At 40.0% G+C, this 14266-nt stretch overlaps 1 protein-coding gene across 1 annotated transcript in view; it reads left to right on the forward strand.

Annotated features, from left to right (window-relative positions):
- Window positions 1-14266, forward strand: part of CTNNA2 (catenin alpha 2) — a 1156022-nt gene that overhangs the window by 211424 nt on the left and 930332 nt on the right. The window contains exons 4-6 of the mRNA XM_072406902.1: window positions 1551-1690; window positions 3931-4050; window positions 4758-5024. Of these exons, the coding sequence (XP_072263003.1) occupies window positions 1551-1690; window positions 3931-4050; window positions 4758-5024 (527 nt within the window). The remainder of the gene's footprint in view (window positions 1-1550; window positions 1691-3930; window positions 4051-4757; window positions 5025-14266) is intronic.

Genomic DNA, 14266 nt, shown 5'->3' on the forward strand with positions numbered 1-14266 from the left:
TTTGTGTGCAGGACGGAGGCTTGATGGGGGGGAGGGGCACTTTGCATGACTTGCAGAAGAAATCTTTTGCTGTTCTGCAACCTCTTTAATGACCACGACAAACTCTGCAGTTGTTTCTTTTTGCATATCAAAGCACAACTTGCTCCAGAACTTAATAAATGTCTAGGCTCCAGAAGTTTTTTTTTTTTGCTTTGTTTTTGAATAACTCACAGTGAGGATTTTATACAGTATCTCACACCACACTACACATATTAAAATATTATACCTGTTACGACTTACATACTAATTCAGTTTAAGAACAAACCTACAGTCCCTATCTCGTATGTAACCGGGGATTACCTGTACAATTCATGATGACTCTCAATTTATGATGTGTATGATGATTATGTGTCTGGGGATCAGATATAAAGAATACTATGAGACTAATATGGCAAAAAAAGCTTGGGATTGAAAGCCCCTTTTATAAAGCGCTTTCATCTCTTCTTCTATAGTTTAATAAATAAATAGATATTTGGCTTTAGATATACTTTGAATTAGGGCCCTGTATGGTTTTCATAGATACCCAGAAACCCATTATCAGCACTCCTTTTGCTGGTAGTTAGACTTTCAATATGGCCCAAAACAAATATATATACACACAAAGCTACTGCATGCACCAAGATTATCATTACTCCAGCAGAGCCCTGTACTAAATAGACTTCCTAGGCCTCCCTTTCCCATATCTAAAACATCTAGCTTCTCAAAAGTCAGGCACTTTAGTTTGGGGGCCCAGTGCCCAGTGCAAAACCACTTCTCCCTCCTTCCTCCCCAATGGCCACCCTGAACTTCAGGATATGCTTGGCACTTGCTCACCAGTAATGCAGCACGGTCTTTGTTTTTTCTTCAACCCAGTATTGCTTGTTCAATCAACTTTTATATTATGGCTTACATTGTACAGGTTCTCCTATCTAGTAAAGTTTTACTCCTGATGTGTTTCACCCACAACCACTGCTGACCCGCAGTATATTTCACCTTCAAGCCAATCAAGAGCAATATGATTTACCTTTACCTGACCTGCAAATCTATTAAACCTTGGATACTTTCCTTTAAATAACATCTCTGTATAACATATAATCAAAGCATTGGTGGTCTGATGATTTGAAGCCCCCATTTCTCTACTAAACACTATTTCTGCCTTATGCATGTCAGGAAGCTAAGGATTGGGGTTCATACAAGAGCAGGAAGACATATAATGGGTAGAGATATCCATACCTGGAGAGTGTTGGAGGGTTGGAATATTATAACTAGAATAATGCTTCCTAGATTCCTTTTGCCAGTGGGACTTCACCAGTGAAGAGTGAATGTCTCCAATAGGGATGAGCCTCTGGCATTCTCCCGAAAACTTCCTCAAACTTGCAATGGGTCCGCGAAATTTCGGCAAACCGATTTCGCTGACTCGGAAGTTCCAAGAAAATCATATTATGGGAACATATATGGCAATTAAAACTTGACAAAAGGTTTAACTCCTCTTCACTTTTTCCAACACTACAAAAACTTTAGTTTTCTTTTAGCATTCAGTTTAAGATCAATGCACAAGAACTATTCTCATCCTCTTAGAGAAGGAAAGCTAAAGGGACCCAAAGGAGAACAAGCAGTCAAGTTATGGATACAGAAAGGAGACCTGTCAGATAAAATCATGGACATTGCAGAAGTGAGCCAGGAACTTCACAGGAGGAAATGACACTTTGTGAGATACAGATATTTATGCGTTACTGTGAAGTGAGAAAAAGAGTGCGAACTCCAGGTCATTAAGAGCAAATGTTTGTACTGGAAGATAAAAAGCCAGAGTATAATCAAAGGGTCTCTAAAAATACTGATGCTGGAGACTGAAAATACTAAACTGGAACTCCAGCTTAAACTTTGTATTGTTTCAGTTGGTACACGCTCATGGGGGCTGATGTATTAAAGCTCTCCAAGGGTGGAGAGAATACACTTTTATCAAAGAAACTGGGTGATCCAGCAAACCTGGAATAGATCTGGTCCAGGAATGAAATCCATTCCAGGTTTGTTGGATCACTCATGAAAGGGTATCCTCTCCAGCCTTGGAGTTGTTTAATAAATTAGGCATATCAAATAACATAGAGAGAAGGAAAAGTAGGGTTTTTTTTGCACATAGAAAAATTGTATTGAATATACATTTGGATATACACAGGGTCAATATTTCACATAGGCAAATTAGGTGGCATTTGTCATAGACCACAGTATTCATTTTACAGTACAGAAATGTTCAAAATGTATTGTACATGGACATACAGAGTAATGTATCAAAAATATATTAAAACAGTTTTAGGGTTGGACCACAATGCAATCTTGGGGAGCCCCAACTGTTGAATTGGCCTTTAGGAGGCACTAGACATAATTCATCTCAACACAGCATATATATTATTACCACATATTTATGATGATTAAATCATGTCGATGATTGTACCCGACGCGTTTCGCCTTGTTGGGCTTCCTCAGGGGTAGTAGTTTGGCAACATGTGTTTGGCACTTGTAATATTTATATCTAGATCAATAAAAATATAGTTGTTAATCAAATATGCTATTGATTTGTGTCCTAATATCAGCTGGTGTCTATATAAATGTAAATAAATGATAAGCTAGTCTATCAGCATATTGAGGAGGGGAATATTGATATTTTCCCCCCATAAAAAGAAATAATATAGTATATAGTATCATGATAGGACATTCTTAGGAACAATATAAAGCAGCCACAATTTAGTGAAAGTACATTTAATATCTGATAATAAATTAGGCACATAGTATGTACTGTCGGAAACAATAATGTTTTTGGGCATAATTTGGTGGCCGGTTATATCGTGGTGTTAGAGGTTCAGTGTTCATCTATCAAGGACATGCAGGTAAAGGTAATGTAAGTTAAACAGGTCAAGTTACTGAAGTTCTAAAGCTTTCCAGTCCTGAGCAAGGGCAAGGGACATGAACCTAATTCCAGCAATTCTTTACATTTTTTGTTTTATCCACTTGATTTCTTATCTGCGGGTAATGTGTGACTGTTGCGAAAGTTTAACTTTGTATACATGCTCATAGTATTTACTCTCTGAAAGAATAACATTTAATTCAAGCTGGGATTATTAGCAAGTGGCTGCCATATTTGTATTAGTGGACATGTGAGTACCATGAATGGATTCCATAGCATGGTAGCACAATGATCCCTGAGGCCCAGCATTACATTACAGATGGTGGACATCCCCTTTCATGGAAGCAAAAGGTTGGGTATCTGTAAGGAGCTTATTGGAACAAAATGGTTGGGTATTACATTGGGTGCTCAGTTAATATTTGGTGTTGGGTTATATTATGGTGTTGGATACTCAGATTTCATCTGTAACTGGTACAGAAGTTTTTACCCCACCACAAGTTGAAGTTGCCTCTTTGTTACCTCTTTGTTATTAAGGCTTGATAAAGTAGGTCATGAAATAAAGTAGAATGGTGCCCTTGATATTTCCAACAAAGCAGTTCCTCTGTTTTTTTAGGCTTTGCTCTCTTTTTGGATATACCTATGCAGCCATGATCGGGTTCTTGAGACATATTTACACCATTTTTAGGATAATATTTTCCATCTACTGCACTAATGATAGCCAACAATTCTATGTATGCTAACCTTTGCTGTCTAAGACCTTCAACTAGGCCTACAAGTGTAATACTACAAGGCAATTCAGAATACAAATGCTTCATCACCTTTCAAATGTATACCTTAAGATTAGAATTTACAATATGATTCCACTAATATATCTGACGAGATGTAAAATGTTTCCTTGCAATAAATGGTTTTGAAATAGGCTGCTTGTCATAATATATAATAATATATATCACTGAAATACTTATTTCTTGGTGAGTTTTACTAACACTATATTTTATTCTTTTTAATCTGAGGTGGAGGAAGCTCTTGAGTTTGTGAAATGTGCAACCAATGAACAAGATTTGGCCCATCGCTTTAAAGAGTTTGGCAAGGAAATGGTCAAACTCAACTATGTAGCTGCAAGGAGGCAACAGGTAAACTGCTTGATATCTGTAATACAGCTATGTTTAAAGAGAACCTGTATTGAATATACAATGTATAACACATTAGACTAAATGGATCAACATGGAGTTAATGGGTAAAGCAAATGAATGTGTGCAGAATGTGCTGGTTTGGAGAGCAACCCATATAGAGAGAGATCCCAGACTGATGGATGACACAATGTTATGGGACCAAGGCAAATATAGTGTACTGCTAAAGAAACATGGAATTCAGTATGCTTGAGATAATTCATATAACTAGTTATTCATGTGGTTCGGAAATGTAGGGTAAATAAGGCAAGTCAATAAAGTGGCTGCCAACCCTAAGCAAAGATCTGAAGGCAAAGGGCAGGAACCTAATTCCAGCAAAGACTTTATTATTTTGGGTTCTAACAATTTATCAATTTCTCTAATTACTTTTCTATGAGGGTACTGTGTGTCTTTTACCAATATATAACTCTTTAAAGTGACCTGTCATTTATCATATAATATTACAGCTAAATTTACCATGCCCAGTGCCCGTCCTAGTAAACTGGATACCAGGTTATGAGTACACAGATGCAAGGTTTTCAGGGTTTGGTCACCTTTAATGGTAACTTTGAATGGAATGCAGTTTCATGCCTTTGGTGCTAACTTATAATTTTCCTAAGCAAGTTCATTCATTCTGAGCTGAAATATCTTTTCTCTTCACCTCCAAAGAGGAGCTTAATGACCCTCACTGTAGGGATGAAATGGCAGCTGCTCGAGGAGCTCTGAAGAAGAATGCCACAATGCTGTACACAGCCTCCCAAGCTTTCCTCCGCCATCCTGATGTAGCAGCCACCAGGGCCAACCGTGACTATGTATTCAAACAAGTGCAGGAGGCTATTGCAGGGATCTCCAACGCTGCCCAGGCCACCTCGCCCACTGATGAGAAGCAGGGCCACACAGGCATTGGGGAGCTGGCCGCTGCCCTCAATGAGTTTGACGTGAGTATCTCAGATGCCATTGCTGTGTTTTACATGTACTGTTGCTCCAGGAGTCATTTTTGTAAACCATACAAAGAGTCTCATTGAGAGCTACACTTACCAATGTATAGGAAGGTGTCTAGGCAACATTCTCAGTACATTCTCAGGACATAGCGAACATGATGGTACCCCTCCTCCACTATTATCTGTAATCCAACGACCCTCTATAGCACATTTATTCTTCTTTTCAGACATTTTACTATTTTGCCACAATAGTAGGTGGTGGATCCCCTCCGTTCTGTAGTATTCCTATTTCTGTGACTAGCCAACCCTTTAGTCAGATGCCAAGGGAAATTTGATACATCTCCTGGTAATACACTGCAATTTAAAGCTGCAGAATGGCAAGGGTCAATCAGTTGCCCATTAGCTGCTTTTTACAGTAATATATTCTGATTACACCGAAGAAAAAGGATTTGTGGGCGTAACAAGGTGATTTTGGGGGCAGCAGCATATCAACATTGCAGGACTCCTGTGTCTCTGCAAAAAAATGAAGACATGGCAGTTTTGTGATATTGTGGAAGAACAGTGGTGGCCTTTACATACTCTAGAAAAGCGGTCCCCAACCTGTGGTCCATGGCTCTGGCTGGTGCACCCCCCAGATGGGTCTGGAGAAGATTCCTGCTTGGGGGGGGGCGCACCAGCCAGAGCACCGGACCATGTCTCCTGTACGCATCGCAGGCTCGGGGTGGTGGGAGGGTTATGTCTTTGGGCACAACCCACCCACTCAACCATCACAGGTCTAAATGTACGGGTTCTGGCATCATGAAATCACTCTGGGGGAAGTTTCTTCTCCTTTTGAGTGACATACGGCTCCCTGCGTGGGCAGAGTCCATACATTTAGTGGTCCGTGACGTCCGAAAGGTTGGGGAACACTGCCCTAGAAGGTTTAGGATAACAATTTTGTTTCCAACATCAGGTGACGTAGATTGGGAAAAAACTCAGTGCACAGTGAGATCGGCAATTTTTTTCCCTAGCACTGAATGGGCTCATTCTGCACATGTCTTGTTATGCTCGGGCATGCGCAGAAGGATCAGCCAAGAGCTTCCCGGGATACCTACGTCACGCATCCTGGGAGGCTTTTGGCTGCTCCTTTGTCTCTGTCTCTCTAGTTTCTGTACTCTGTGACAGTGTCCCAAAAATGGCAGGGAAAGTGCAAACGGCTCCAGGGAAATTAAAGTGATTTGATGAATAGGTTTTTAGGAAGAAACCAAGTTCTTTAGGGCCCTGGAGCCGGCCAAGGGAGTGAAAGGGTTGGTTCCTTGGCCCAACCCAATCCTGATTTGGGTTATATGCTCCTGCACTCAGGTGCAAGGAAGGAAGGGAATTGTCCAGAAAGAGGCTGAGGGAATTCCAGGCTGAGGGGGAGCCAGAATGTTCCAGGCTGAGAGAGAGCCAGAGAGTTCTAGAAAAGTCAACGGCCAAACAGTACTACAAAACTGTGAGTGGAACAGTACTGATATAGTTAATGTGTTAGTAAGATAGGGCACCTGTGGAGTGTGCTGTAACACTTGCCTAAACAAATAAAAACTGCTGTTATTATGGACTTTTTGAGTCTACTCCCTCTAATCTGCCCTGTAAGCATCCCGTTACCCTGAGCAACCCCCAGTTATCCACTACATTTTGGTGGAGGATGCGGGCAGATTAAGCAGCAGCGCATTTAAAGGGCCAGTGTATAGAGTGTCAGCAAAATGGAAGAGGTCCTGAATCAGCTGATGGTTGCTAATGCTGCACAAAGAGAGAATTATAAAGCACTAAGAGAGAGTTATGAAATACAAAGAGAGAGTGATAAAGCACAGCAGGAGACAAACCGGTATTTGTTTGCACAATTGGTGGAGGTCTCTTGGGGTGCAGCGGAGGATCAGAAAGTGGTGAGTGAGCAGCAGCTGGCCGCACAGAGTTTGGAGGGACACTCTAGAACCATAGGTAGCCCCGTTACCATCCGAGCCTGCCATTTTTTGTGAAAAATTACACCTCTATACTTTTGAGAGGACTGGGGAGAGAGAGGGCTGGCTACAAGCGCAGTGGGCGGGTATAGTGGCAAAACAGGGCACTCACAAAAGACGTATTTTTACCTGGCCCCAGAGGACGCCAAGTGTTATGTAAAGCTAAAAACTGAAATTTTGAGTCATCTGGGCATGACCCCTGTGGTGCGGGCCCGATGAGTGCACAAATGGACTTACCAGACACATGTGGACCTCCAGATAAGATCATTACCCGGGGCAACGCAGAATAATTTTTACCCTTGTGAGGCCGGGAATGAAAGAGAGGCCGGGGACCAGTACAAAGAAGACAGGTGGGCTTGTGAGACTTTTTCCGTGGACACTTAGCGCCCATTACAGTGCTAGAGACGCCAAGAGTGGGGCCATGTCGTTGCCAGATGCCCTCTAACCAGCGAAGCTATGGAGTGTGGGGTGGCCTGTCAGATGTCCCTGTACGCCCGGCCACTATATACCATAGATACTCAGCGGAACAGTGAAAATATTACTCTAAGAAACTTTGATCAGTTTGCAGAAAAGTTGACGTCTGTTAAAATGGTTAATGATCAAGAGACAGAATGTGCCTCCTTATCAGCTGAAGAGAAAAATACCAATCTTGTTTCGGATGCAGCATTTGATAAATCAGATTAAGATTTACAAAATTCTGTCAAAGTGGCTGAAGAAACTGCTCCCGCACCAATTGAAGTTCAGTTTGCAGAAAGTATCACTTTGGAAGAGGCTCATGTGTTAACTGAGATTGAAGCTGATAAATGTGTTCCTGTGTTGACTTGGGAAAAGTTTCATTTTATTGAAGTCCAAACTAAAGGATGGGATCCTGTTGCAGCTGAGACAAATGAACAGCCTGAAGGGCAGGAAGAAGCTGAGGTAATGGAGGCTGAGGAGGGAGATGGTGAATCTAAAGATTAAGAGAATGAAGGGACAAAAGAGAAAGAGGAAGAAGTTGGCAATCTGCAACTGGGCTTGGCCTACCAGTACAAAAGCGTGCACAATAGTGCCATATCTCACTTCACAAAGTCTACTGAAGTCATAGAGAAGAGAGGGGCTCTACTTCAACAGAACCGTTGGAAAAAACTGCAAATGAATCCAACGAGAAAATTCAGAAAGAAATGGATGAATTGAATGGGCTTCGCCCAGACATCCTGGAGATGATGGAAGAGTCCAAAGAAGTTCATGAAAGTATCTCTGTTTCCAAAAAGGTGTGGGAAGAGTTTAGTAACTTAAGTGAAGTAAAGATGAAGGAAGGTGTTGCTATACCAGTGGATGTGAAGGCTGAAAAAGTGATGGGAAACAGGAAGCCTCCAAAACCAACAAAAATTAAAAAGCCAATGTGAGCGGTGCAGCTATACTTGTCCCAGACACTCAAATATCGATCGTCCTATGCAGAGGCACATGAGAATTGGGTCTTGGGAAAAGCTATATGAATGCTACATTTTTCATGTTCCCTTTACACAGGGTGGGACCAAGAAAGAACGTTCAACTGATAGTGATGACAAAGGAAAAACAAGAGACTGCTGAATATCTGGAGAAACTGATTTCTACTTATAAGAAAAGACGCTTTGCAGAGAGAGCTTTAAGATACCAGAGACACCTTGGTCCAGAGCACCGGGTCTCTAAAATAGAAAATTGTTTTGTTGTTGTTGGTTTGTTTGTTTTGTTGTTTTGCCTAGAAAAGGGGAGACAGATAGGTCTTCAAGGGCAATTTACAAGGCAATTGCCCTAGCCGGGACTAATTGTATGGGACAATGTGTCCAACCCCACGGGGTCGAACAGAGGGGGGGTATGTGACAAAGTGTCCCAAAAATGGCAGGGAAAGTGCATTAACCTCCCTAGCGGTTCATTTCTTTCTGGTTTTATATGTCTAAAAGCGGTACATTGTTTTTCATGAAAATTTATTTTACAGTATCATATAATAGTATGAGTATAATGACGTTTGAAACACAAAATCATGTAAGAACAATAAATTGAATAAATTAAAAAATCTATGTATTTTTTCTTAAAAAAGAAGATTTTTTTAATTTTTTTAAAATTAAAAAAAACATATTATACTTATACTATTATATATACTGTAAAATAAATGTTCTTAAAAACAATGTACTGCTTTTACACATATAAATCCAATGTATTGCATTCAATACAGTTATTGTGTATTGAATGCAATACAAATGGATTTTGAATTTCCCGCCCCCCCGGCAACGTACACACGCACCAACGTCACCAGGAACTCCCCGGTGACTCATCGTGTGCAGAAGCCGGCGGAGGAAGAAGGAAGAGGACAGAGATCGTGGTGATGGACAACGCGGGACGCCGGCGGATCAGGTAAGGGTGTATTTATTATTACTTCCCATAGGTTTACATACCCCGAGTGTGACTCGGGGTTACCGCTTTTAGCAACTTTTTTCTACCCCGAGTCACACTCGGGTTTACCGCTAGAAAGGTTAAAGTCTCCAGGGAATTGAAAGTGTTAATTGATGTATAGGTTTTAGGAAGAAACCAAGTTCTTTAGGGCCCTGGAGCCGGTCAAGGGAGTGAAAGGGTGGGTTCCTTGGCCCAACCCAATCCTGATTTGGGTTATATGCACCTGTACTCAAGTACAAGGAAGGAAGGGAACTGACCAGCAAGAGGCTGAGGGAATTGATCAGCAAGAGTGGATTCCAGGCTGGGAGAGAAGGCCATATGGTTCCAGGAAAGCCAGTGGCCAAACGGTATTAAAAAACTGAGTGGAACAGTACTGATATAATGAATGTGTTAGTAGGAGAGGACACCCAAGTGATTTAGCCAGAGGTCCAGCCCGGGTACTGTTTATTGTTTTGTTGTGAAGTGCTGTAACACATGGCTAAACAAATAAAAAGTGCTGTAGTTTTGGACTTTTGGAAACTGTGGTCTCTGATCTGCCCTGTAAGCATCCCCTTACCATGAGCAACCCCCAGTGATCTACCACACCTCCCATTCATTCTTCATCTCCTAGGTGATCGAGAAATTAAGAAGGCCGTGCTGTACCCTTTTTTTTTAAAAAAAAAAAAAAAAAAAAAAAAGGTGTTGCACTTAAAAAAAAAACACAAACAGAATTTTTAGAGTTGTCCACCCTTTTAAGTAAAGTGAAATCTCTAAGTTTAGGTACGCTTTAGCACAAATGACCTGAAAATTCTATTTTTGTTCAATTCTGACTACTGGAATATAATACTTGCCATACAACCATATGATGCCTCTGTTGGAATGGTATGCAGTATATATTTAGTTATTGGCAACTATTCGCAACAATGTGTTTTCCATATAGCTAGGGATCAGAGAGAGGGCTGTCAGTGTTCTGTGTAATGCTAATATTCAGTAGTTGAGTGATTTCCCAATTTAGCCCTCATTTTGGCTCATTTGAGCCTTAATTGGCCTTCAGAGATCTTATATGACATATTGGGAGTGGTTATCACCCACGTTTTTTTCAGCTTTTAATCCCTATAGTCATAAATGTGCTCTGGTAAACACTACTAGACTAAATTTATTAAACATTTGCAAATCATTTGGGATAAGTGTCCACTTGTGTGCATTTTATCTATTTTTTTTTCTTCTATAATCTGTAAAATGCAGTTTTCCTATTAACCTGTACAACTAGAAAACCCCCCTCTCCAACTGAGATTTGAAGAAATTGAAAAGAAGCAAGAATTTTGTCTAATAGAGTACACAAATCGGGGGTTTCCCTGTTTTTGGTGTATTCTTCAACACTTGGGGCCCTATAAAAAATCTCTGCTACCATACGTTTCTTAACCTTTTAAGGGATCCTTTCCTGAAACATGGGGGCTCCTCTATTTTACCTGTTAACCTGCAAAGACTTATTGCTTGCTCTTAACCTTCCTTCTAAACCTGGGCACCTGACCTAGGGTCAGTAGTGGTGACACACCTTATTTTTTTTCCACCAGCTCATCTAATGAATCAGCAAAAAAAGAAAATGCTATACCAGCTTGAACATATGGCATTTCTATTTTAATGGCTTTGTGTTGCATTTTACCTTTTTAACCATTCAAAGAATTTCCCTGCAATGCCAATATGTTCTAGCAAGCAGTACTGGGAAATAATTTAGAATAATATTCTGTCCAATGTCGCCACCTTGTGTACAACTACAGTATTACATCACTGCATTCTCCACCAAATTTCCATAGTTCTATGTGTTTAGGTAATTTTATTATAGGAAAGTTTAATATTTGTTTACAATTAAATCAGTCTGTGTTTGTAATTCACATTTTGAAATATTTTTTATTACGGATAAGGTACTTGTTTGATCCCAATAGTGAAACTTTGGCTGTTGGACTTTTTCTGCTTCCATGAACTTATTCAGAAAGTCGAGTGGATAAATCTTTGAAGATTTGCTCTTTTGAAAGAGAGGGGTTTTTTTATTTGCCATATATTCTTAGGCTACGTTTACAGGTTAGATTTTTGTCATTGGAAAGGATTGTGGAAGATCAGGACGATGCATGAATGAGTGCTGTACATACAGCGTCATTCTGTTTCATGAAGAGGGAGGGGTAGAACGATGGAGCAGCACCCCGCTGTGCTCTCTCCCCTTTACTTCCAATACGATCATTCATTATTCCTGGATTCCCAGGGTGGATCCATGAACGAAGTCGGACAAGCTCTGTACACACGCCAGATTCTCATTGAGTTATCGCATCGGGGCTAGAATCATTTAACATGTGTACGTAGCCTTAGGCTGTTATGCTCTTTCATTAATTTTCTTGAAGTGTTACATCCACCCTTTGTTCCTGGGCCAGTTGTCCTTCTGAGTAATTGTTCTTAGAGCTTTTCTCTTGCAGAAAAAATACCTGAAGAACATTTGATGCTATGGGAAAATAACCTAAAAAAACATTTACTCAGAACAGAAAATACTCAGATACTTCAGGTGGAAGTTATGTCCCCCATAAACATAAGTTATTGATTTGGGGAACTTCAAACAAAAATTGTTAAACCTTTTATGAACAAAGAGAACAAGCAATGAGCAAACCTGGGCTTGTTCACCCATCCCTACTGGAAGTGTTAACAACTTTCCTCAAACACCTTGATAGCAAACTCTGCTCACCTGCAAAGTGTTGTTCCATACACATTAATTAAAAGTTCAATGTGAATAAAGCAAACTTTATCCTTGGATTTCTTCCTGTCTTCTTTTCATATTCTCTACATTTGCTGGCCAGCTGCAGTATAATACAAGTACAAAACACACACTCAACTTCAGTTATGCTACACAGATTATTTCCCTAAAATTCCAATGCTCATATTTGAAATTCTCATTCATTCCAATAGACTTATGCACATCAGAATGTTTTCTTGATGGGCTATATAGGAAATGCATTCAGCAATGTTTATAAAGTGTTTAAATGCATTGCAACATCCCCAAATATCCCACAAACACACAGTAAAATGTTTGAAATACCTAATAATGCTTATAAACACTCCAAATACCTCCAGTGAAAAGAGGTGAAATGGGGTGTTTTTGGCTGTTTTTAAACATTATAAGCATAGGGCCCTTTTTTGGTTGTTTTTGAGTTAACGGCATTAGTTCCTATTTTACTTCTTTTATGATGTATTTCTGTTTAATTATTATTATTATTATTATTATTATTATTAATATTATTATTTTTAATAATAATACTAATAAAGAGGATTTATATAGTGCCAACATATTATGCAGCACTGTACATTAAATAGGGATTGCAAATGACAGAAACAGACAGTGACACAGGAGGAGGAGAGGCCCCTGCCCTGAAGAGCTTACAATCTAAGAGGTGGGGGAAGTAACACACAATAGGAGGGGGATATGGAATGGTGGGAAGTATTGAGGGTTTTAAGAGACTGAAGAAGATGGGTAGGCGAGTCTGAAAAAGTGTGTTTTGAGTGCTCTTTTAAATCCAGAGATTTCAGAGAGTCGGGGCAGCTCTAGAAAGGTCTTGGAGGTGTGCGTGTGATGAGGTTATGAGTGAGGAAGTCATTAGTAGGTCATTGGAAGAAAGTGGCTAGGGGGGGATTTTTTACCAGGTCAGAAATGTAAGTGGGACTGTAGAGGGATCTGAAGGCAAAGCACAGGAGCTTGAATTTGATTCTAAGGTGAAATGGAAGCCAATAAAGAGATCTGCAAAGAGATGTAGCGGAAGAGGAGCGGAGGGGAAGGATGGATGAGTCTGGCTGCAGCATTCATAATAGATTTGTAGAGGAGAGAGTCGGGTTAGTGGAATACCAGAGAGAAGGATTAAGCTGATAGTGGCTAAAATTACAAAAAAAGCACTTTACAAATGTCCATATTCATGCCACTAACAGTCACTCAAAAGTTTACACTCTAACATAATCATATGTTATTACCACAGGCCAACTTCTGATAAAAAGCCAATTAACCTAACTGCATATTTTGGAATGTGAGAGGAAACAGGAGTACCCAGAGGAAACCCACACATACACAGAGAGAACCTGCAAACTCCATGCAGATAGTGTCCTGGCTAAGATTTGAGCCTGGGACCTAGCACTGTAAAGGCAATATTGCTTGCCTTTGTTTCTTGTGGGTTCCTGTTCTGCTGACATTTTAATCTTCCTTTTTCTTGTCCTAGACAAAGAGAAGATACTTCAGTTTTAAGAGTTACATATGGCCACAGAAGTTCTATGTATTTCCAACCCAAACTAAAACCTAAAACTACAAAAAAGCAAAAAAAAAAAAGCAAAACATAAAACGCACACACTCCTATGACTACTATTGCTATTTATAGGATTGCAAAGCCTGCTTTCTGTCACTGCAGATGATAGCAGAGTACATATGGACTGCAGAGGACTTAAAAAGAACATATACAGTATATATACTCTCTTAGTTTAAAATATTCCCTGTAATCCCCATAGTATTAATTATACTAAAATGATGTATTGCAATAATCATATGGCTGTGTTTAATGTTACATTTACATGGAAGACCCGTGAAATACAGCGGGTACCCTCTGCAGATTGGCTAAATGAAAGCTATTTTCATGCATAATTTACATACCGCGCCACAGTTTGTAAGATCATTAATGATGGCCTGATAAAACTATGCGCCATTATTTTACCAAGCTTTTATGAAACTTTCTCTCATCTCCTTGATTAAAAAATAATTGGTAAAGTCTCATCTAGCTGTGCCCTAATTGTTTTTACATTAATTGCCTGAATTTTATCATGGTAGGTGGAGACAGCTCTACTCAGCTTTGCGTT

The sequence above is a fragment of the Pyxicephalus adspersus genome, chromosome 3 (assembly GCF_032062135.1).
Source record: "Pyxicephalus adspersus chromosome 3, UCB_Pads_2.0, whole genome shotgun sequence".
NCBI lineage: Eukaryota > Metazoa > Chordata > Amphibia > Anura > Pyxicephalidae > Pyxicephalus > Pyxicephalus adspersus.